This window comes from Malaclemys terrapin, chromosome 13 (genome assembly GCF_027887155.1).
Source record: "Malaclemys terrapin pileata isolate rMalTer1 chromosome 13, rMalTer1.hap1, whole genome shotgun sequence".
Classification (NCBI taxonomy): domain Eukaryota; kingdom Metazoa; phylum Chordata; order Testudines; family Emydidae; genus Malaclemys; species Malaclemys terrapin.
Genome location: NC_071517.1, coordinates 3179410 through 3202043, shown reverse-complemented (window position 1 = coordinate 3202043; position 22634 = coordinate 3179410). Strand labels below are relative to the sequence as shown.

General features: G+C 65.3%; 2 protein-coding genes across 6 annotated transcripts in view; one reads left to right on the top strand and one right to left on the bottom strand.

The window, feature by feature from the left end:
* The window catches only part of KIF19 (kinesin family member 19), a 28141-nt gene extending 15497 nt beyond the window's left edge, over positions 1-12644 (top strand). For 3 of the 4 annotated variants that reach the window (XM_054047590.1, XM_054047593.1, XM_054047591.1), the window contains exons 6-20: positions 70-195; positions 714-908; positions 2855-3001; positions 3379-3501; positions 4018-4165; positions 4545-4719; positions 5016-5199; positions 5880-6150; positions 6562-6683; positions 7142-7299; positions 8063-8168; positions 8698-8833; positions 9553-9959; positions 10316-10460; positions 10976-12644. In XM_054047590.1, coding sequence (XP_053903565.1) covers positions 70-195; positions 714-908; positions 2855-3001; positions 3379-3501; positions 4018-4165; positions 4545-4719; positions 5016-5199; positions 5880-6150; positions 6562-6683; positions 7142-7299; positions 8063-8168; positions 8698-8833; positions 9553-9959; positions 10316-10460; positions 10976-11127 — 2595 coding nt within the window. In that variant the 3' untranslated portion in view covers positions 11128-12644. The remainder of the gene's footprint in view (positions 1-69; positions 196-713; positions 909-2854; positions 3002-3378; positions 3502-4017; positions 4166-4544; positions 4720-5015; positions 5200-5879; positions 6151-6561; positions 6684-7141; positions 7300-8062; positions 8169-8697; positions 8834-9552; positions 9960-10315; positions 10461-10975) is intronic. The other variant, XM_054047594.1, reaches the window with a different exon arrangement.
* A 792-nt stretch (positions 12645-13436) lies between these two features.
* BTBD17 (BTB domain containing 17) lies at positions 13437-18805 on the bottom strand. Of its 2 annotated transcripts, XM_054047597.1 has the most exons (4): positions 18695-18805; positions 16427-16703; positions 14371-15439; positions 13437-13550 (listed from the first exon to the last, which is right to left on the bottom strand). In XM_054047597.1, exons 1-4 carry the CDS (start codon positions 18786-18788, stop codon positions 13452-13454), a joined length of 1539 nt encoding a protein of 512 aa, XP_053903572.1. In that variant the 5' UTR covers positions 18789-18805; the 3' UTR covers positions 13437-13451. The 2 variants fall into 2 exon arrangements, with proteins under 2 accessions (XP_053903572.1, XP_053903573.1); XM_054047598.1 differs by having other exon boundaries at positions 13437-15439.
* Between the last annotated feature and the right edge of the window lie 3829 nt (positions 18806-22634).

Below are 22634 nucleotides of genomic sequence, written 5' to 3'. Positions count from 1 at the left end.
GTTGTTTGGCTGCCGCTCTCCTTCCCCCGTGCCAACCCCCACTCGCTTGCGCCTTCCCACCACGACTAGATCTACAACGAGATGATCCGGGACCTGCTCAACCCGTCACTGGGCTTCCTGGAGCTGCGGGAGGACGCCAAGGGAGTGATCCAGGTGGCAGGGATCACAGAAGTCTCCACCATCAACGCCAAGGAGGTGAGCGTGGGGCACAGACCCTGGTACGACTTTCGATCCTGCAGCTCCCCCGCCCAGCAGAGCCTCTCCTGGCCCCGAGTGTAGGAGCCTAGAGACTCGCCCCATGCCTGGGTGCCGGGCCAGTGGAGCTGGGTCTGGACGAGCCGTGGTTCGGCTGTTGGCCGTGGGCGCCCTGCCCGGCAGTCCCCTCCTCCGTGTCCTGTCAGCGCGCTGTCCTGGCGTGGCACCACAGCCTGCCACGGTGCTGAAGTGACATCCTGCGAAGGGGGGACCCAGGGTCCCTGTTTGGGCACTGGCGGGGCGTGTACTGACCCGGCGCGCTGGGCTGGGGGACGGAGGGGAACGAATGTTCAGGGACACAGGCTGGATGTGCTGCAGGGGTGCCCACCGGCGACGCGAGGCTGCCACGGGCAGCGGGGTGCTGGAGGGGCTGGGTGGCAGAGCGACCGGCCGTGTTCCACTCTGCCCCTCTCTCACCCCGCACACCGTCTCCCTCTCGCCCCCTTGCCGCCCCACAGGTCATGCAGCTGCTGCTGAAGGGGAACAAGCAGCGGATGCAGGAGCCCACGGCCGCTAACCAGACGTCGTCGCGGTCCCACGCCGTGCTGCAGGTCACCGTCCGTCAGAAGAGCCGCATCAAGAACATCATGCAGGAGGTGCGGGTGGGGCGGCTCTTCATGATCGACCTGGCTGGCTCCGAGAGGGCGTCTCAGGTACGGAGAGCGGGTTCCAGGGGGAGCCCGGCGGTGCCAGCGGCCGGGCGGTGCAGGGGGAGCACAGTTCCTTGCACCGTGGGTTCGAGGGGCAACAGGAGGGTGGGCGTACAGAGATGTGGGCAGACTCTCGGGTGGGGTGGAGAGGCTCAGCCCGGGTGCTGCAGCACGTTTTGGGCTGGGGACGTGGCAGTTGCATGATGCACTGAGGGGACGTGGGCTGGGGCCGGGAGCCAGGATGGTGGGTTCTAATCCCAGGGCTGCTGCAGTCTGGCCGTGCAGCCACGGTCGAGCCACGTCCCCTGGCTGTGTCTGTGAGACGGGGCTGGGGACCTGCCCTGCAAGCTGGGGTTTGCAGATCTCAGCGAGGGGGTCACTGAGGCCAGGAGACAGGCTCTGACACAATCAGTCGCTGAAGGGAGGGTTCAGGGGTTCCCCCCCCAATTGCTAGAGCCCCCCAACTCTGCAGCGTGGGGCTGGCCCCTCCATGTCCTGAATGGAGAGAGAGGGAATGTGTGAAAGGCAGGGCAGAGAACCCATCCCTTGCCCGGAAAGCTGGGCCTGCCAAATGCATCCACCTTGGTCTAGGTCGGACGTCCCCCGTGTGCTGTGCTGTGCTGTGGGTACACTGCTGCCAGTCTCTGGGCACAGGTGAGCCAGGGCTGGACTAGGAGGGGGCAGTGGGTCGGAACTGAGAGGCACCGGCACAGCTGGGTGATGGACCAGGAGTAGGTCAGGCTCATGGGCATAATAACACACGCGCTGCCTCCCGCTTGGTGTGCCAGCAATGGATACCTTCGGCCCCTAGATACCGCGGTGATTGGCGCTTCCAGGGGGCCGTGGGTCAGACTGTATGTTTGACAGGCGCCGGAGCTTTGGGGCTGGATCAGTCCTGGGGCGTAGGGCCCCCATGTGTCACAGTCCCAGGCGACTTCGTGTGCCGGGTTCGTCTGCAGGCTGTGCTCCCCGGTGCTGCGTGGGGGACTGGAGTCCTCGTTCCCGGATCCGCTCTGCCCACGCAGTCCTGGTGCCAGGCAGAACAATGGACTTTGCCAGCTGGTGCTGCCCGGGTTTAGTCAAGCTCGCAGCGCCCCCTAGTGCCCCAGGCTTGGGATTAGCCCTCCAGACCAATCCCCTTTTCCACACTCCATTTACTGGGCACAGCATGTATTTCAGGGGGGCTCTGGCGGTTTCCTGTAGGGGGCCAGGTCAGATGCCTGGACTCCTGGCTGGTTCGTGTTGTAACTTCGCCTGCGGCTTGTGGTAAGGTGGCACCTGTGGGGACAGTGCCAGCACTGGGTTAGGAGAGGTTCTGTTATGGAAGTGCTGCCCGCAAGCGGTGGGCTGGCACTGCGCACTGGGGTCTGCTAGAGGTGCTTGTGAGTATTGGTGTGTTGTTGTAGGGTCGTTTGTGGGCACTGGGCTGTGCACACTGATTTGTTATTGTAGGGTTGCGTGTGTGTATTCGTTTGATGTTGTAGGGTTGTTCATGGGCACTGGTTTGTTGTTGTAGGGTCGCTTGTTTGCACCGGCTTGTTGTTGCTCAGAGCTGGGCTGTTGCCTTTGATTTTCTCTCCTTTAAAAAGAAAAAGGCCATTTAAGCAGGGAGGGGCAAACAGCCGAACACCCCTAGTCACGAGCGCTTTGCCAGTGGGGGATGGGGCCCTTGGCCGCGCCATGCCCTGCAGGGGGTGCCGGCAGTGGCTCTTGTGTGGGCAGCACAGTAGGTACAGAACCCGTGCCCTGCGCCGCGCCTTCCCTGATGCCCGTGCAGCCCCGGTTGCTCTGCCGGGCGTTCTCATGGCCAAGCCAACTCTTCCATGTGCTGCTAGTCACCCGCGAGCCGGGGTGTAATCCGGGCTCGGGCGTGGCCATGCACAAAGCCCCGCGTGCCCCTCCCCCAAAGCCCCGAATCCCTGCCTCATGCCCTCGCCCTGCCCCCACAGACCCAGAACCGCGGGCAGAGGATGAAGGAGGGAGCCCACATCAACCGCTCGCTGCTGGCACTGGGGAACTGCATCAACGCCCTGAGCGACAAGGGGGCCCCCAAGTACGTCAACTACCGCGACAGCAAGCTCACCCGCCTCCTGAAGGTACAGCGGGACTAGCGCCCGCCGGACCCTGGGCCAGGGCAGGGCGATCGGCAGCCCCTTGGAGCGGGCACCGGACCAAGCCAAGGGCAGTTGGGTGCAGGCCGGGGGAGGGGACCCAGGGCTGGAGCATCCAGCATGGGTCACACAGCACCAGCTCTGCACGGCTCAGCCTGGCCCACGTCAGCCAGGGTGCAGTGCATGCTGGGAGGTCGGACCACCGATGCGTGGCCAAGGGGCCAGCACAGCGCGGGCCCAGAGCACCAGGCTGGGGGTGAGCAGACGGGCCTGGGCCCAGCTCGTTCCAGGGCAGGGGCTGGGGATAGGGCTGCAGCCTCCAGCCCCGGCAAACACCCAGCCCCACGATCCTCTGCCACCAGGACTCCCTCGGGGGCAACAGCCGCACGGTCATGATCGCGCACATCAGCCCGGCCAGCAGTGCCTTCGAGGAGTCCCGCAGCACCCTCACCTACGCCGACCGCGCCAAGAGCATCAAAACCACGGTACGGCTGGGACCTGGCCCTCCCACCCGGGGCCCCGCCCTCGGTCCACCCTCACCTGGCGCCCGGCCCTCTGTCCACCCTCACCCGGCGCCCGGCCCTCTGTCCACCCTCACCCGGCGCCCGGCCCTCTGTCCACCCTCACCCGGCGCCCGGCCCTCTGTCCACCCTCACCTGGCGCCCGGCCCTCTGTCCACCCTCACCCGGCGCCCCGCCCTCTGTCCACCCTCACCCGGCGCTCCGCCCTCCGTCCCCTCACCCGGCGCTCCGCCCTCTGTCCCCTCACCCGGCACCCCGTCCTAGGGCACCTGGTGTCCTGCCCTCCCTTCCCCCACTCTGTGCCCCAATCCTCCCCCACACCCGGCATCCTGATCCTCCCCCTCGCCTGGGCACACAGCACGCCGCCCTCCTGCCTTCTAGGAGAGACCTCTCATCCCTCTTCCCCGGGAGCGGTCGGGGTGTGGTGCTGGCGGGGATCACCTCCCCGACGCGCTGACCCTTCGCCCCCTGTCTCTGCAGGTGAAGCGGAACCTGCTCAATGTCTCGTACCACATTGCCCAGTACACCAGCATCATCTCGGACCTGCGCAGCGAGATCCAGCGCCTCAAGTGTAAGATCGACTCGCAGGGGCCGCGCCCGGCCCGGGGCGACATCCGCCACATCCAAGGTAACGCCCGCGGGGCCGGCCCTCCCCGCTGCCAGGCCCGCCACCGCTCATGGGGCACGGGCTGCGCCTGGCCCCATCGCACTGCCCTCTCCGTGCCACACCGAGCTGGCACCACTCCCTGCTGCCGCCAGAGCCAATTGCTGGGCTCCCAGCCACGACTCCTCCCCGGCGGAGGGCACCTGGGCGGCCACGCCCCCTCCCTGGCGGAGGCACCTAAGCGGCTGCGCCCCTCCCCGGCGGAGGGGGTTCTGATGACCCAGGAGGGATCCCTGCATGCCCCCATGCGTGCGGTGTCCCAGGGACGGTGGCTGCTCTGTACGTGCCATATCCGGCAGGAGGCGCCCCCACGGTGACCAAACCCACCCCTGGTGTGTTACAGCCGAGGTGCAGCTCCACGGCTCCCTCTGCGACCGGCAGGAGATGGACCAGCTGCGGGAACAGCTGATTGGCGCCTTCCAGGAGCAGATGCACGTGCGGCGCCAGCTGATGGAGCTGGAGAACAGCTCCATGGAGCTCCAGATGGAGAGCACCCGGCACCTGCTGACCATTGCAGAGTAAGCACGGCCCTGCCCAGCCCCCCAGAGAGCCGGGGTGTCCCTGGGGCTCCCGGAAACCTCCCCCCTCCCTGTATAATAGAACTGGCCTGGGGGCCTGGCGGGCTGGGTGTATTGGGGAGATCGCCCTGGCTCAGCGGCCAGTGGGGGCTGGTCAGTATAGCCAGGTAATGCCCAGCCAGGTTTACTGCCCTGTGTCAGTGGGCGAGGAGCGCCACGCGTCAGCAGTTGGGCATAGCCCGGGGCCCTGCCCTCTGCCAGCGACTGATGCTCGCGCTCTCCGCTGGCGGCTCCAGCTGGGACCAGGAGAAGAGGCGCCGCGCCCAGAAATGCAGGGAGGAGCTGAGGAAGGACGAGAGCGAGAAGGATTCGGACACCGGGGACGAGCAGCCGGACGCGCCGGAGCCGCAGGACGTGATCTCGGCCAGGGAGAACATCGCCGCCCTCATGGGGGAGCAGAAGAAACTGCGCAAGCAAAAGGTTCCAGGGGTGGGGGGGTGAGGGAGAGCTTGGGGGGAGGTGCTGTGGGACTGGGATTTGGGGCCTGATGGGGGGGAAATGAGTTTGGTGGGTCTCAGCCCAGGGCTGGGTCCCGCCCCCCAGCCCACCTCCGCCCTACCGCTCGATTGGCATCAGCTGTTGTGACTGCCAGATTCTGGTCAGAATTGGTCCAGGCTGGGATAGCAGGGGGCTGCGGGTCGGGATTGAGGGGCACCAGCAGAGCTGTGGGGGCTGCAGTGGGTCGGGATTGAGGGGCACTGGCAGAGGTGTGGGGAGCCCAGGGCTGGGCTAACAGGGGGCTGTGGGTCGGGATTGAGGGGCACTGGCAGAGGTGTGGGGAGCCCAGGGCTGGGCTAGCAGGGGGCTGTGGGGCGGGATTGAGGGGCACCGGCAGAGTTGGAGGGGGGGCACCCAGGCCTGGGATAACAGGGAAAGTGGGTTGGGATTATGAGGAACTGGCAGAGCTGTGGGGAGGAGCACAGGTCTGGGCTAGCAGGGGCTGCGGGTTGGGACCGAGGGGCACCGGCAGAGCTGGGGGTGGGGAGCCCAGGGCTGGGCTAGCAGGGGTCCATCTGGCCAGGGGTCCAGTCCATGGCATTGTGACCCCTTGGGAAGGGCAGGCCCGTGACGCGGGGCCCTGGGCTGCTCTGCACCCGCAGGCGGAGCTGGAGAAGCGGTTCAAGGAGATCCGCCAGCGGGGGCGGCGGCTGGAGGAGGTGCTGCCGCGTCGGATCAGCTCGGAGGAGCAGCGCGAGGTGCTGAGTCTGCTCTGCAAGGTGCACGAGCTGGAGCTGGAGAACACGGAGATGCAGTCCAGCGCCCTGCTCAAGGACAACGTCATCCGCCACAAGAACTACGTGGTGCGGCGCTTCGAGCAGCACCGCAGCCTCTGCGACCGCATCATCCAGCAGCAGAGGCAGATCATCCATGGTGCGGGCCCCCCCCGGGCGGGGGGACCCTGGGGGGGGGTCGGGGGGCTCTGCGGGGCCCTGGGGCCAGTGCCGTGGGGTCACATCGCAACGCGATGCTGTCGTGACGTGCTGAGGCCGTCACGGCAGCCTGAGCCCGCGTCGCAACGGGCTGCTGCCGTGGCATGACGTGGCGAGGCTGTGTGGCCGTGCAACGGGGCTATGTCGTGGTGATGTCATGTCGCGACGTGATCATGTCATCTCACGCGCCCCCGTCTCCTGCTGGCCTGGCCCGAGCCCCTTCCCCCCGGGCTCGCCTCTGGCCCAGGGACCTGTGTCCGGATTAATGCAGGGCTGGGGGCCCTGTGTAGGTAGGGGGGTGCTCCCCTAAGTCTGTGACACCCCCCCTTCCATCTACTCCTGTCCCTGGCAGAATATCACCTCTCGGTCCCGCACCACCTGGAGGAGCTGTATGAGATCTACCTGCGGGAGCTGGAGGAGGGCAGCCTGGACCGGGTTGCCAGCCTGGACCGCGTGGCCGCCAAAGCCCTGAAGGTACCTGTGGGGGGCACTGGTCCGTCCCTCTCGGCTCACACCCCGTGGGGTCCGGACATCGCTCCGCCCCTTGGAAACAGAGCGGGTCCCTGGGTGCTCTCTGGGCCCTCACGTACCCTGGCCCAGGAGGGGGTGACCAGCTGCAACCTGGGCAAAGTGAGTGCTGCTTCCAGCCCCCAGATGTGCAGCACACACAGTGGGGAGCTGGGGGGGTCTGGGTGTTGGGAGGAGGCAATCAGAGAGCAAGGTAATTTTCCAGGGGAGGGGGTTGGGGGGCTCAATATGGAGAGGTTCCCTGTAGCCCCACAGAGCCAATCCACCAGTGAGTGAAGGGCAGAGAAGCTGCAGCCAGCGGGCTGTGTCCTGCAGTGCCCCCCAGGGGACCCCTAATCTGCAGGGCGGCTGGGCTGGGCTGGGCTGGGCTGGGCTGGGCGTAACAGCGGCTGATTCCCCCGCAGGACACGTCTCTGCCCAAGATCCCCCAGCTCCCGGCTGCAGAGAGCACCCTGGACTCCGACCAGGAGAGCGTGAGGACGCTGGGCTCAGAGCACCAGCTGCTGCTGCAGCGCGACTCCCGCAGGCACGCCCTGCCGCCCCTCGTGCCGGACGCAGAGAGGTAGGGCCTCGCCTGGGGGCAGGAGGGGCCAAGCGCCACACGTCCGGCCCAGGGAGAGTCCAGCACACGTGGGTGTCTGTGTTTAGGACCCAGCCCCGGGCTCTGGCTGCCCGTGATCCTGGGGCAGCACGAGCGGCTGGATGCAGCAGGTGGGCAGAGAGGAGGCTGCCGGGCTCAGCTAGGCCCAAAGAGGAAGAGCCAGGGGGGTTAAGAGGCCACGTTTAGAGCAAAGGGAACCTCCTCGCTGCCCTTCCCTGATGTGTGGGGCTGGGAGGAGAAATGGACACGGAGTCAGCGACGTTTTTGTCCTGTTCCCCCGAGCTGCAGGCAGCTTCCTAGCTCAGAAACCCCCAGGGCCGCCCCTCCTGGCACTCTGTGCCCAAGTAGCTCTGTCTCTGCATCCCACCCGTGTCACGTCACTGCTGCTCCTGGCATCCTGCTGCAACGCCCGGCTGCAACCCACAGCCTAGTCCCGCGTTTGCAGCTAGGGAAACGTCTGTCCCTTCGGCTGGGCTCTGCCCTGCCACGCGGCAGCTCCAGTTTGCTGCTGCCTTTGCTAGATACGTGGGCTTGACTGCTCCTCCTTGAACCTGCATTGGGGCAGCTGGCAGAGCCGTTGGCTTTCCTGAGGCCTGGGCTGGGCTATGGATCCAAGACTCCCGCGATGGGAGCCATTAGCCGCTTTCTGCACAGCATCCCGTGTGTGTGAATTCACACCGTCTCTCTGCTCTGGGTGTGACGGGCGTCTGTCCCTCTCCGGCAGCGACCCGGCCCAGGTGTTCAGGACCAGCCCTCGGGTGCGGCAGATCAAGAGTTCGGCTGTGCTGACCCCGCCCCCGATCCACGTGAACGGCATGGTGACCCAAGAGGTGCGTGGGGCAGCGTGGGAAAGGCCCTGGTGTGGGAGGTGCTGGGGGCCCAGGGCACGGACGCGCCTCTGTGAAAGGCAGCGTTGACTAGTAGCTGGAGCGCTGCACAGAGCCAGGAGTCCTGGGGCTACTTCCGGCTCCGCCACTGGGCTGCTGGGTGACCTTGGGCAAGTCACTGTGCCTCGGTTTCCGCCTTGTCAGCCTGGGCTCTTTGGCCCAGGAGCTCTTTGGGGCAGGAGCTGTTCCTCACTGTCTGAGCAGAACCCGCCCCCCGGGGCTCTGAGCTCGACAATGGTTACCGAGTGTGAGTGATTCAGAACCGAAAAATCCAATGGAAACCTGGCCAGATGCCGCTCACGCTGCCTGGCGTCAGGCTGGGCTTGCTCTGGGTTTACCCTGGGCAGGGCTGGGCTCTGGGCTTTTTACCGCCTTTCTGCCCTGCCCTGCCCTTGCCGGTCCTATCCCAGCCCAAACGGGCAGGCAGTGAGTGCAGAGCAGCGCCCTTTGCTAGCAGGTATTTCTGCCACAGGCAGCGGCCAGACGCGCTCACCTCCCGTCTCTCCCCCAGTACCTGCACCAGGGGAGCCTGGCCTGCCTGGAGAGCCACCCCAACTCCTCCCCGGACAGCAGCGAGAACTGCTCGGACGTCGCCCTGACGCGCAGAGGTGAGGAGCTCTCGGCGCGGGGTGGGCCCAGTTGCGCCGTCACTTCCTCTCTGGGGAAGGGAAGGCACAGACGGTGCCAGGACAGTGGCAAACAGCTCCCGCTGCCCACGCTGGGGCCTCTTCGAGCCCCCCGAGCCCTAAGGGTCAGGGGCTTCTGGGTAACGTGGGGGTGGGGTCGTGTCCTGCACGCTGCCCCCATCTTGGACGCTCTTCGGTTGGGTTTGCGGCCATCCCATTGCAAGGCCCCCGGACTGTGGGGAGATGGGGGTTGGGCAGGGAGCCTCAGGCCCCCAGTATGGTGCAGACTATGACGTGTAGCGTTGCCGGCCCAGCACACCAGCTGCAGTGTTTGCCCCAGGCCTTGGCCATGGGCCATCTTCCTCCCCTCCCCAACCCTGCCTGTCTGATCACAGCCACGGAGCCAACGCAGGGTCCAGGGTAGCCGGTGCTTGTCCCATTTCCCCCCCCCTCCTCCACAAAATGCTGCAGCAGCTCACAGAGCCCTGGGGGGATGGATCTCTTCCCTGATGTGGGTTGTCTGCCCTCCGGGCGTTCGGGGCACTGCGGGCATGGTGAAGATGAAGCTGAGGGTACGATGCTTCCAGTTTGCAGATCCGGGTGGGGGGGTTCAGGGAGGGGCCCAACCACCCCCCTCCCGATCTGGACCATGCGACTGGGGGGACCCCTCGCTCTCTCACGCCGGCGCCCGCTCTTTGCAGAGCGCAGGGAGATCCTGAGCAGCACCAAGAGCATTGCGGTGAAGGCTGCCCGGCGCCGCTCCCGGGTCCTGGAGTCCGACCGGCTGCACCTGCTGGAGCCCATGAAGGAGCGGAGCAGCCTGTCGCTGCACTCCCTGAGCGAGAGCGAAGACCCCCTCTCCCCGGAGACCCCTGCCTCCCGGCGCCCGCCCTGCCCCGGTCTGCAGCATGCCGCCAGCGAGGACAACCTGTCCAGCAGCACCGGGGAGACGGCCTCACGGGCCGAGGGCCTCCGCCCCAGCCACTCCCCCGGGCCCTGGCTCCGGGGGCACAAGAAGGGTGGCAAGAAGCTGGGGAAGAGGGAGGAGTCGCTGGACGGCAAAAGGCGGAAGCGACGGTCCAGGTCCTTCGAGGTCACCGGCCACGGGGTACGTGCCGTTCCCACACCAGCCGATCCCAGAGGAGCTGCTCCCGCAGAGCCCCTCTGGGGCCAGCCCCCCGGCACCCGCGCTAGCAGAGCGGGTCTGTGTGGACTCCCGGGGGAGGGGCTGGGGCTGTGCGTTTGGGGGTGGGGGCCAGGTGCCAGGCAGGCAGGGACGAGCCTGCGGCTTACCCACAATGCACTGCATGCTGGGCTCTCTTTGGGGGGAGCTGTAACCCTGGATCTGAGGCTCAGGGTTTGGGATCCAGGTCCCAGGGCTCTGGCAAGTCACCGAGCTGCCCCCTGGTTTGAGCTTTGCCCCCGAGCCGCTGTGACCGTTTCTCCCCCTCCCCTCCCTCGCAGCTCCCAGGACCGAAGCCCAATGTAACTCGGTGCCGCCCCCTCGAGAGCAACTCTGAGCACAGGATGCCAGCGGGGGGCCCGCCGGCACCGCACCCCCGGGCGCCTGGCAAAGCCAAAGGGAGGCTCCCGCAGAGCCAGCATGCAGGTGGGTGAGCCTCGGGCTGGCTGGGGCCAGGGCGCCCGGCCATCGCAGTCACTCCTGCCTGGGCATCCCCCTTGGTGCCAGTGGCAGCGTGCTGCGGGCAGCACACGGGCATGGGGTCCCGCCTCCATTGCAGGCAGAGCGGGACCCTGGCTTGCTGGAACTGGGCCTGGTGTCCCAGGCCGGGCCCGAGCAGCTCCCTCAGCCCCTCTCTCTGCTCACACACCGGGCACTGCCCAGCCCACAGCAGAGCCAGCTGCTCACCCACTGCCCTCCCAGCGTCCCTCCGCCCCACCTCAGGGGGCAGCCTCCAGCTCCTTCTGCTGGCCATGCTGTGTCCACTGACGCCGCCCCCAGCCTCGGTGCCCCCAGGCCGGCGGGCGGCGAAAGCCCCAGTCCTGCCTGTCCAATCCCTCCCCCAGGACGAGCTGTGTCATGGGCCGATTCTCTGCTCCTCCCGCAACGAGCCCTGTGGCTCCGCTTTGCAAACCTCTTCTGTTTGTTTCCCTCTCCCCCAGGTCCGGGGGACCCGGCGTCTCTCCCGCTCCCCCTCCCTCAGCCCGGCAGCTTGAAGAAAGGCCCCCAGCCCAGCCAGCGCCCCCGCCTGAGCTACATCACCCTGAACGGCACCAACGCTTACGCCAAGGACGGCAGGAGCCGGCGCTACTGACGGGCTGAGAGGAGACAGCCCTGGACTGGGAGGGCCTGGGCCTGGGCTACATGCCCAGCTGCTGCAGGGCTGGTGGGGCGAGCAGGGCGCCGGGGGAGGCTCCTCTGGGCAGAGCCGGCAGCAGGAAAGGGGTTTACCAACATAGTTCTCATGGACGGACGATTCTCTCCCTCCTCCCGGCTGCCCCGCAGCCCTGGCTGCTGGAGTCTGTCCCTTCCGCAGCCGTCTGGACACGTTCTCTCTACCCCTCCGTCCAGCCGTCTCCGCCCGGGAAGCGCTCAGACCGCCGCGTCCCCCTTGCCGAGGGTTACGGGGAGCTGAAGAGTGGCTCGGCTGGTGGCCAGCCGCCTGTTCCCAGCAGGTTGCTCTGTTCACAGCCCCATGCCCCAGCTGCCGTGGGGCAGGTGGGGGCAATGGCGCGCCAGGCATCCCGCTGACCCCGTGTGGACGGATGCCAAGCACCCATGCAGCTCAAGCCCTGTGGTTTGCTGCCCTGTGCCTTCCCTCCGGACTGCTGGTCTCGCCCACCCCTCCCACTGGCCTCCGGGCATGGGCTGGGCTTGGGGTGCCACGCTCCCTATGCACCCCAGAGCTTCCTGTGACCGCTGCCACCCATCTACCCCTGCCTGCTACCCCACCGTGCCGGCTGCACTGCGCCCAGGGCTCTGCCCCACGGGTGCCCCGCACAGCCAGTCAGTGCTGCAGCTCCCTGATGCCTTGCCTGCACCGCTGGCCTCGGGCTTCCAGCCCCCCATGTCACTCCCTTGCTCCCCAGGGGCTGCAGATCCCAGTCCCTGGAGGGTCTCGCAGTGCTCAGCAGCACCTCCTGCTGGCAGAATAGCAGCAGGACTGGCCTGCTGCAAAGGGAGTGTGGCTGGAAAGCCGGCGGCCATGAATCCGGCAGGGGGCACCCCCGGCCCTCCCTTATTGAACCCACGGTGCGTGTGCCCATCAGTGGGGAGTTCAGGGCCCCCCGGTTCTGCTCCCCCAGGGCCAGCTGTGGCTGAGGATGGTCTGCGAGTGTCTTGGGGGGGAGGGCAGGGGGTGCCCCCAAAGTGGTCTCCAGCCCTCCCAGCTCCTGGGCTGAGGGGAGGCAGGGAGGGGATCTCCCTGGCGTGGCCAACAGGCAGGAGGGGTGTGGACCCTGGTGCTGGCTTGGTTACGCTGTCAATAAATCGTGTTGCCAAACTCTTCACCTGGCCGGGGCCCGATCCTGCCCTAGCACGGCCAACGGGACCTGCAGCGCTCAGGATCAGGCCCTTGTGTTGCAGCTGGGGTAGCACTGGATTGCAGCCAGGCCTGAGAGCCTGCAGGGGCTTGGGGCAGGGGGGCTCACTGCTGGGCGCAATCCAGGGGCTCTCAGCGCCTGGGTCTGGCCCATTGGCTGTGGGGCTGCTGGGGCCACCCTGGTCTCTGGGGGTATGTCCAGGGACTCCAAACCTGGGGTTTTTACCTGGCAACGTTGTTTTTTATTCCTCTTGTTAAGGCTAAATTAAAAGTGATTTGTTGAGATTCTACGGCCCGGTTCCATTGTGCTTCTGCAGCATTCGGTTGCTGGTTTTCCTTGTCTTTGGGGAGGCTGGCGCGGGTACCCAACTCGGGCCCGCTCTGAGGGCCAAGCCAGCTGGCAACAAGCCCTGCGCTCTGCTCCAGCCTCTGCCACTGACTGTGTGACTTGGGCAAGTCATTTAATTCCGCTGTCTTGGCTGGCCCCTTCCACAGGGCTGGTCACCTCTCCCTGTGTCTCGGGGCGGGGTTTGCTCGCGGGTCGCTGGGTATAAAGGGTTAATAACAAGCACTACCTGTTAGACGCTAGCAGCCATGGCTAGTGTGTGTTCCGGATGGCTCCGGAAGCCCAGCGGTACAAGGCGTTACACGTGGGTATAAACAGCCTCTTGGCTCCTAACAATTGATTTAACCGTTAACTGAACCATCTGTTCATCATGTATTACCCCTCCGTAAATGAGCCTTACCCCCAGGCGGGACCCGTTCCCGACTGTGCCGTGCTAGGCGAGTCTGCCCAGCGTTTGCTATGTTCACTGGTGCGGGAGCCCCCAGAATTGTGGGAACCGTTCGAACCAGAGAGAGGCGCCGGGCTCCAGGCAGGGTGAGGGGCTCTGGCCTGGGCGAGGCAGGTCAGACTGGATCAGAAAGGCCCCAAAGCCAGAAGGGACCGGTGAGCCCCCAGGGCAGAAGGCCGGAGGTCACCCTGCTACCTGTTGTGAGCAGCGTTTCAGGCCGACGTCCCGACAGAGGGAACGTCTGTGATACTACAAGTCAGCCCCCCTGAAAGCAGCACCACCCAGAGGCTCTTTTTCGGCTGTTTATTTGGAAGTTGGTGCAAGTGGCGTTTGTCCAGGAGGCCCCGAGCATCGCCCGGGAGGCAAAGAGAAGCAGCCGGTGTCTGTCTGTCCGTCAGGTCCCTGGAAGGAGGAGAGGAGAACGCAGAGCATGCTGGGAACTCCCAGCCCGGCACGTCCCGTGATGCAGCGCAGGGGGGCTCAGAACGTGAAGCAGAACCAGGGGGGAGCCAAGTGGGGAACGTGCTGAATTCCCTCGGTTACCCCCACCAGGGTGCCCTGCACTAGCACTGCCAGGCTGGCACTCCCACCGCGCCGCCTGCCTTGGCCGGGAGCCGGGATGACTGGCCTGGAGGGACGCCTGGAGAGCCAGCGATGGGAGCGTTGGGTGGGGACTCAGCTGGTTCCCACGGTGGAACCTGCCAGTGCGGACAAGCCCTCCCTGCTCAAAGCCTGGAGTGCCAGTGTGTGTCGGACCCTCTTGGGAGCTGGGGGACGGGTGCACGCAGCGGACAACAGAACTAGCTTTAAAGGGGCAGGGGGTGGGGGCGGAGGTTGAATTTTGAAGAGAGACACTCAGGGGCTTGGTTTTCAGTGTGCTCCCAAGGGGCGGGACCTCTTCCATTGCCTGTATCCGCAGGCTCTGACCCTCCCAGCATCCCGAGAGCCTGGCCTGGGGGAGACGTGGCATCATGGTCGTCCCCCGCCCAGCTGCAGGGGCCCTGAAGTCGGAAGGGGCGGAGCAGGTACATCTCTGGAAACAATCTCGCTGCTTTAATTCACTTCTACCTAGGAACCCCTCCACCCCTAGCTTTGTGAGCTCAGCGGTTCTCTGCGCGGGGCACAGGCCGCCCTCTCCAGGGGTCTGGGCCCAGCACGCTAGGCTACGGGGTCACCCTGAGCAGCCAGTCCCCAGCACCTTTCCGCCTGGCTACTTCCTGACCTTGATCAGCGAGTGGTAGACGGGCTTGACAATCAGGTGCAGGTGCAGGGAGTTGTCGATCAGGTACTCGGAGGTGCGCTTCTGCAGGTCGGCATGCGCCAGGAAATCGGCCAGCTCGTCCGTGCTCTGGTGGAAGCTGTAGGCGTGTTTCACGAAGATTCGCCCCTGCTGCCGCACCCCCACCAGGATGGTCTTCTGGAAGCTGACGCCCGCGAAGTCGGAGCTGGTCATCGCCGGGGTGATCACCAGCCGGGGCCGCCCGTCCTCGATCCGGATGGACTGGATGGCTCCGGAGACAGAGTCTGAGTAGACGGGGCGCAGGCTGACGGGCAGCCAGCGCGGGGAGAAGAGGACGTTCCAGGTCACCCGTTTGCTGGCGTCGTGGTTGCTGGGGCCCAGCTGGGTTTGGAAGCTGGTGCTGCGGTCGTCACGGGCCGGGTTGTTGATGACCCACGGGGAGCCCCAGGAGCCGGAGAGGTAGTTGCGGGGCACGAACATGCTGCAGTTGACGTCGAAGTACTTGGCGAAGTGGATGGGGGAGGCGGAGTGGAACTGGAAGGCCTGGAAGAGCAGGTCCTGGATGGCGCCGTAGTGCCGCACCATCACCGCCGACTGCTTCTGCAGGTGGAACAGCTGGCTGGGGGGGATCATGGCATAGCGGATGGAGCGCAGCACCTTCACCACCACGGGGGCTTCGGGCTGCTTGCGGCCCACCCACTCCTCGACGGCGGTGTACAGCTCCAGCTCGCTCTGCAGCACCAGGTCCGAGCGCTCCAGGAGCAGTGCCAGCAGCTCCGCGCTCACCGTGGCCCACTCGGCGCCGCCCATGACGGCCGAGAGGTTCCAGGCCAGGAACTGCAGGCAGCTCTCCTGCAAGCCCGCGTCCCCGATCTTCACCGCGTAGTGATACCAGCCGACCACGTGGCCCTGGCTGGACTCGCTCGCCAGGTGGCTCTTCATGTACTCAGCCACTCCGCGCTGGAGCGTGGAGACGTGGTATTTGCTAGCGAGCCGGTGCAGAGGGATGGCCTGGTGCAACAGGATGGAGATCTCCCCACAGTACAGATACCTGGGCGCAGAGTGACACAACACCCCCGGCATTAGCTCTCCCCACACCTCACAGGGAAGGGCAGCTCTGCTGGGGCCCCTCACTCCTGACCCACAGCCCCTGCTAGCCCAGCCCTGGGCTCCCCTCCCCAGCTCTGCCGGTGCCCCTCACTCCTGACCCACAGCCCCTGCTAGCCCAGTCCCGGGCTCCCCCCTCCCCCAGCTCTGCTGGTGCCCCTCACTCCCGACCCACAGCCCCTGCTAGCCCAGCCCTGGGCTCCCCTCCCCAGCTCTGCCGGTGCCCCTCACTCCTGACCCACAGCCCCTGCTAGCCCAGTCCCGGGCTCCCCCCTCCCCCAGCTCTGCCGGTGCCCCTCACTCCCGACCCACAGCCCCTGCTAGCCCAGCCCTGGGCTCCCCTCCCCCAGCTCTGCCGGTGCCCCTCACTCCCGACCCACAGCCCCTGCTAGCCCAGCCCTGGGCTGCCCCCACACACTGCTCTTCCAGTGACCCTCATTCTTGACCCACAGTCGCCTGCTATCCCAGCCTTAGGTCTCTCTTTGGCATAATCTCCAGTCTTTTAACTAAACAAGGGTGACCAGACAGCAAGTGTGAAAAATTGGGACAGTGGGTGGGGGGTAATAGGAGCCTATATAAGGAAAAGCCCCAAATATCGGGACTGTCCCTATAAAATCAGGACATCCGCTCACCCTAAACTAAACTGATGGTGTGGTCTGGGGCAGACTGGGACATCTCTGTACAGCTCCCCTATGAGGGTTTGAGCCCAGCTCCCTGTAGCCCTGATACCCTCCCTCCCTTCTTCTCTCAGCCCCTCTGCCAGTATTTTCCTGGCTCATTTTGTGACTGGCATCAGGCCTGTCCGGCTCTCCCTGTGCCCAGCCTCTCTCCAGATGGGGGAGTGGTGCCTGTGGTCTGGTCCCCTGTGTGAGGAGGTTCCCCCCAAACTGCCCAGGGCAGTCAGAGGCCCCCCCCCCACACACACACACACCTGATGAACTTCTCGAAGAGCGCGGCGTTGTCGGCCGGCTCGTGCAGCGTCACCACCGTCTGGTTGTGCAGGAGGCTCTCGAAGGCTTCGCTCTGCAGGGCCAGGAGCAGCTGGTGGGTGTGGAAGACCTTGACCTCGTCGGAGCCGGCGGTGCGCACCCGCAGCGTGGTGTCGCTGGCGTTGCCGTTCTGCAGCAGCTCCTGCAGCCGGTGGATCAGCGCCAGCGAGTGGTTAATGGTGGCCCCGGTGGCCTCGCCGCTGAGATCCGCTTTCTGGGCTGTGCAGGGGGACAGACACACTGAGCTGTGGCAGGAGCCCGGGTCCAGGGGCTGTGCGGGCAGGGTATGTGCAGGGGGCTGGCGGTGGGCTTGGAGAGCGGGTGCCAGACCGTGACGATGGGTGCTGTGGCACCTGGGGGCGATGGCTGGTGGGGGCTGGGAGAGGAAGGGTAGGGGGAGGAGGATGGGCACAGGGGGGACGTGATGGGGGGCTATGGGCAGGCACAGGAAGCCCCAACACAAAGTGCTCTAACCCCCAGCGCCTCTGCACAGCTCGCGAAGGGTTCACGGCCCCCTGGCCCAGCCCCCCTGCAGTCCTCTAGGATGAGATACAAACGCCCCCAAGTCAGGGCTGGAAGAGACCCAGGAGTTCGTCCAGCCATTCCCCAGCCCCGGAGGACTCAGCCCGCGCCCCCCGGTGCCCTGAGACGAACCACAACGGGCCAGCATGACCCGTTCCATTCCTGGGCTTGGCCTGGGTCCCAGCTGGCTCTGATCACAGGCCCTGATGCAGGTGCCGATCGGGTCTCTCGGGGGGCAGTGGGCGGAGAAACCCGCCCGGGGACGTTATCATCGTGCTGCGAGTCCGTTCTCCCCGGACGGCAGAAGGGCCCCCTTCTCCCGAACAGTTCCTGGAAGATCAGCATAACGTGTGCGCAGGAGGGCACGATCCGAGCCCTGGGCCGGGGACACGCGGCTCCCAACCCCCGCGGGGCTGGCTCAGGCCAGTGCGGGACTGGCAGGGGCTGGGAGATTGCCAGCTGGCCTCGGGTTCCAATTCCAGACCTGGTAGCCAGAGGCTACTCGACTGTGGGGCTTCGGGGCCGCGCCCTTCCCCTGGGTAGCCCACTTGAGCTGCGGGGAACCCCCTGGCAAGAAGAAACGGCTTAGGCAGCTGGCCTGTTCCCAGAGGAGCCCAGTCTCTTGCATTGGCCACGGGCTCACTGGCCGCCCACCCCGTGGAGTGACTGGGAGCACGGCACACACTTCTGCTGCCCCCCAAGTGCTGGGGCAGCCCAGGAGCCCATTCCCGCAGCTAGTGGGGGAGGTCCCCCAGGCCCCGGCTACCAGAGCAGGTATTGGCTAAGCCCAAGGCGCTGGCTCCCAGCCCCCCTGACTCTGATTCACAGCCCGTCATTAACTCAATGAAAACGCTGCCACTTGGCTAACGGGATGAATTAAACCAGCGGCCGAGCCAAGTTTCACTTCGCTGCTTTCCAGCCGCTTCCTGTTCCCGCTGCTCAGCCAGGAGGGGAGGAGATGCAGGGCCGGGGGGAGGAATCGCTCCTTCAAGGGAACTCGCGCTGTTTGGGGATCCGTCCCGAAAAGCCAGCGGCGACTGGGTTTGTGGCTGTTATCCGGAGAGCAGGAAATGCCCCCAACTTGGGCATGGCCTCTGAGCGCCAACTGCAGGGCCTGTCGGCTCTTTTGGATTCGCTCCCTCTGCCAGGCACCCCACCCCGTGGCACTGGCCTACGTGGCAGGCCCGATTGCCTTGACTTCCCTGGAGCCGCAGCCACTTGCACCCGCAGTGAATTTGGCCCACTATTATAGCTCTTAAATCCACGTTGTCGGCGGTTCTCCTGCGGATTACCCTTCCCCGCACAGACGAGCGCCCCACTAAGCCCAACTGAGCGGGGATTAGCAACTTGGTTGCAAGCCAGGCCGGAGGGGCGGGGGGCCATTCCCGTCCCACCGCAGCTCGGGGCCTGGCCACTCCGTCCTGGCGTGGATTCGCTGCGCCCATAGGCTTGGCTGGGGCGCGGTCTCGGCTGAGAGCTGAATGGCCCAAGTTGCGACGTCAAGGTGGATGCCCCTGTCTGGCTGTTCTGTGGCCCCCGTTGGCTGCCAGCACAGCAGTGCCAGGAACGCTGTCTGGCTCGCCAGGACCCTTCCCCAGAGCCATCTGCTTTGCCCCACCCCGGCCCCCCACCCCGCATCACTCCCTGGCGTTGCCCCCACAGCTCAGCAGCCAGGCGCCCTCCCTTACCTGCTTGGACGGGGAGTAGGAGCAGCAGGAAGGTGGCCCAGCTGCAGCCCCCTCGCCGGGGCACGGCCGGCCTGGCCCCCAGCAGCCCAGCCATGGCTCTGCCCGTGCCCGGCAAAGGGAATCAGCCCGGCACTGAGCGGGTGATGTGCCGCCCTGACTCTTTATGTAGGACACTGACCCTCCCAGCCCCGCGCCATTGATTGGTGGAAACGGACAACAGCTGTTACCAAGGAAACCCCTTCAGATGGTGAATTGATTCCTTTTCAGCACAGTGGCGCGCCTGCCCACCCGCTGGCAGCTCGTCCCCGGGGTGGCTGGGTCATCCTGGGCGCCCCCACCCCCCCGCCAGTGCCAGGCAGCCCACGTGTGTTCAGGCCACGAAATGTCCCTGCGTGTTCCCACTTGATCCCACTCTCTGCGCTCGACGGGCGTGGGCACAGCTCGCACGGGCAGCCCTGCTGGCTTGGAGGGGCTCGTGCCCGTCTGCACCAGGGTCACGGGGCAGCGCAGTCAGCAGAGTCGCTCCGGATTTACGCCAGGGTCAGGAATTGGCCCCCCCATGGCAGCTGACCGTTTGCCCGGCGCCCAGCACGCTGGCGTCACATGACACTCTCCTTCCAGGGCCCTGGTAGGACGGGCCTGGGCCGTGCAGATGGGTCTCCTCACTGCACACCCGGGAGAGGTGTGCCTGATGCCAGCCTGCCCGGGTGATGGGCACTAGCTGCTGACACAAGGTGTTTGACCTTCCTGTGAGCGTGTCCCGCTGCAGCCGGAGCGGCTGGCAAAGCACAGCCGGTCGATCGTTTGGGCCTGGGCTGCCAGGACATTGATCACGTGTCCTCGCTTCGCCCCGTTGGACGGCAGAGCTCGGCACTGGAGGCTGGCGCCAGCAGCCGTGATGGCACTGCTTTCTCCCCGGCATCGGGGGGCGCTTTGGTGGCTAATCTGAAAGTCCAGGTCTCCAGATGTCTACAGAGCTCAGACAACAGGCCAGCCCCACTCCAGTGCCCAGGAGACCCCACACCACTCAGCCCCCCACCATGCCCTCAGCCCCCTTCATTCCCTCCAGCCCTCACAGCTAACTGTCCCCATCTGCTCCGCCCTGGGAGACCCACTGGCCCTGTCTCCCCCAGCCCAGGCACTGTAACCGTCTGGGGCAATGGGGCAGGCACCTTATCTGCAAAGCACTTCGTGTGCTGTGAGAGCCAGGTAACGAACCGGTATCACTTTACCTGGTGGGGCTGCTAGCTGAGCAGGGAGAGGGGCCCCCTCCCATCCTACTTAGTTCTGTGTGTTACTGGAGCAAACTGAGACCGAGGCCCCGTTGGGCTGGGCGCTGCCCCAAAGAGCTCTCAGCCTGAGCCAAGGTGGGACATGGAGAGTCATCGAGTCCAGGGCCAGACGGGACCGTTGTGGTCATCTCATCTGAGCCCCTGCAGAGCACAGGCCAGAGACCTGCCCCACAACAATCCCTCGGGCAGAGCTTTGAGGAACACATCCCATCTTCATTGCAACATTGCCCGTGAGGGCGAATCCACCAGGCCCCTTGGGGAACCGTTCCTGTGCTTAGTTACTCTCACCGTTAAAAACGTCCACCTTATTCCCAGGCTGACTGGGTCCAGCTTCAGCGTCCAGCCGCTGGATGGTGTGAGACCTTCCCCTGCTAGACTGAAGAGCCCGTTATCCAAGCTCCCCAGGTCGGTACTTCCAGACTGGGATCCAGTCCCCCCCGAACCGTCTCTTTGTTATGCTAAATCGACCGAGCTCCTGGAGTCCGTCACTACAAGGCAGGTTTTCTAACCCTCTGATCATTCTCGTGGCTCTTCTCTGCCCCGTCTCCGATTCATCCGCATCCCTCTTGAATTGTGGCACCAGAACTGGACACAGGATCCCAGCAGGGGTCGGACCAGTGCCCAGTACACGGTGACATAACCTCTCTGCGCCTCCTCCAGATTCCCGCTTGTGCATCCCACGAGCCCATCGGCGCTTTTGGCCAGTGTCGCACTGGGAGCTCACGTCTGGCTGATTCCCCCCCAAACACCCCAAATCTTTTACAGTCGCTGCTCCCCCGGGCAGAGCCCCCCAGCCTGGCAGCATGGCCAGCGCTCTGTTCCCAGATGTGTACAGTTACAATTCTCCTTATTAAAACACCCATTGTTTGCTTGCCCGCAGGTTACCAAGCGATGCTGCTCGCTCTGTCTCAGTGACCTGGCCTCTTCGTTATTTCCACTCCCCCAATTTCTGTGTCATCTGCAAACTTCATGAGCGAGGAGTTTCTGTTTTCACCCAGGTCATTGGTAAAAATGTTAAATAGCGAAGGGCCAAGAACCGATCCCTGCGGGACCCCACCGGAGCCACACCCGCTCCAGGGCGATTCCCTGGTCCCAGTTACATTCCGAGCCCTGTCAGGTTGCCGGCTGTTAATCCCGTTCAGGGGAGCCCTTCTTCCAGTTTTTTAATACAAACGATTCTGCCCATTTTACAGAGGGGTGTAACTGAGGCCCGGGGCGATGCAGTGATGTGGCCAAGGTCACAGGGGGAGTCTATGGGAGAGCAGGTGCCTAGCCCGGTGCCTTATCCACAAGGATACCCTTCCTCCTGGCTCAAGGGGCCCCTGTTTTGCCCCACCTCCCCCGCCCCCAGCAGGATCAGCAGAATGTGCCTTTGCTGGCAGTCACATGGGGCTGGGGACGGGAACAGACAGCCGCTTCAATGGTTCGCACACGCACCCCACTCCCCCAGGGCACTGCTCGAACAGCTGCTGTGACCTTCATCGCTCACAAGCAGCCAGTCCAGGCCGGTGCCGCGGGACGGGGAGGGGGAGAGATTAGCCCGTTCCCATGTATCGAGTAGCTGTCGGGGCTGATGGGATTAGAGCTGGCATCTGCTTCAGTGCGGCTTTTGTCCGAAGCTGCCAAGTGAAGTGAAAACCCTGCCCGGCTGGTGTGCGCTTCACGCCTGGCTCCGCTGCCCGCTCTCTCCCCCCTTCCTGCCCCTCCCCACGCTGGCAACCAGCCAGTTGTTTCTCTGGATCAGTAACAGAAGACAATGGAGCCCTTGGCCAGCCTCATATGGCCCCCTCCCCTCCCGGCCGCCGTGCAGAGCAGGCACAATGGCTCTGCCAGGCCTGCCCAGATTTCACCACCCCAAGTGCCAGGCAGTCCCTTTCACCCAGCTCTGACTTTTGGCAGAGTCCCTGACCCTGAGCGGCCATTAAAGAACCCGCGGCGTCTGAACCCCTGCGTTCCGGCCAGGCTCCCGCTAGCCGGACGTCACCCTACGGCTCTGCTACTCTTCTCCGGGCCCCGTCCAAAGTGACTGGGCGTTGCCACGGGTGCTGCACTCCATCCCAGAGGCAGCCGAGCGCGCGGCGCGGGGAGGGGGGGAGGCAAGCACCCTGGGATAAGCTGTAAGCGTGAGTCCTTGTTGCATTTACACTCAGAGGGGCGCCTTTTGGGGTCCTGGACGTATCGAACCCCCCCAGACGGACGGTGAGTTAATTCCGCTGCCTTGGAGGTTTGCAGAAACTGCTGCCCACCACGGGCTGGGGGCCCAGACTCACCTGGGAAATCCACCTGGACTCAGCTGAGTTGCATTGGAGCAGGGATCCCCTAGGTGTAAAACGCAGGGACAATTGTGGGAATCCTGGGCCAGGGCAGAGGGGCCTGACCCGCTTTCCGCTGCATGTGGCTGGCGCCGCTCACAGGAGCGAGGTATGTTCCGTAACTCAGCCCACGGCAGCGAGGCCCCGTCCACGCACTCACACTGCACCCGTAGAGCCAACACTGCGATGTGGAGCTCGGTTAGTGAAGGGGGGCAAAGCCCTGGCTGGCCGCTCTCGCTTTGGGTCCACAACCAGCTTGTTTCGGTTTGCTCTAAACAGATCGCTCTTCGGCTCACCACTGAAATCCGCCTGTCCACCCAGGCCCAGCCGCCGGCA

What these genes read in the sequence shown, in the direction of transcription:
- BTBD17 (XM_054047597.1), bottom strand. Translation starts at nt 18,788, where the DNA reads ATGGCTGGGCTGCTGGGGGCCAGGCCGGCCGTGCCCCGGCGAGGGGGC. An exon ending in CCTACTCCCCGTCCAAGCAG is followed by an intron (nt 16,704 to 18,694) that starts GTAAGGGAGGGC and finishes CCCCCTGCACAG; the next exon opens with CCCAGAAAGCGGATCTCAGC. An exon ending in TCTACCACTCGCTGATCAAG is followed by an intron (nt 13,551 to 14,370) that starts GTCAGGAAGTAG and finishes TCCTCCTTCCAG; the next exon opens with GGACCTGACGGACAGACAGA.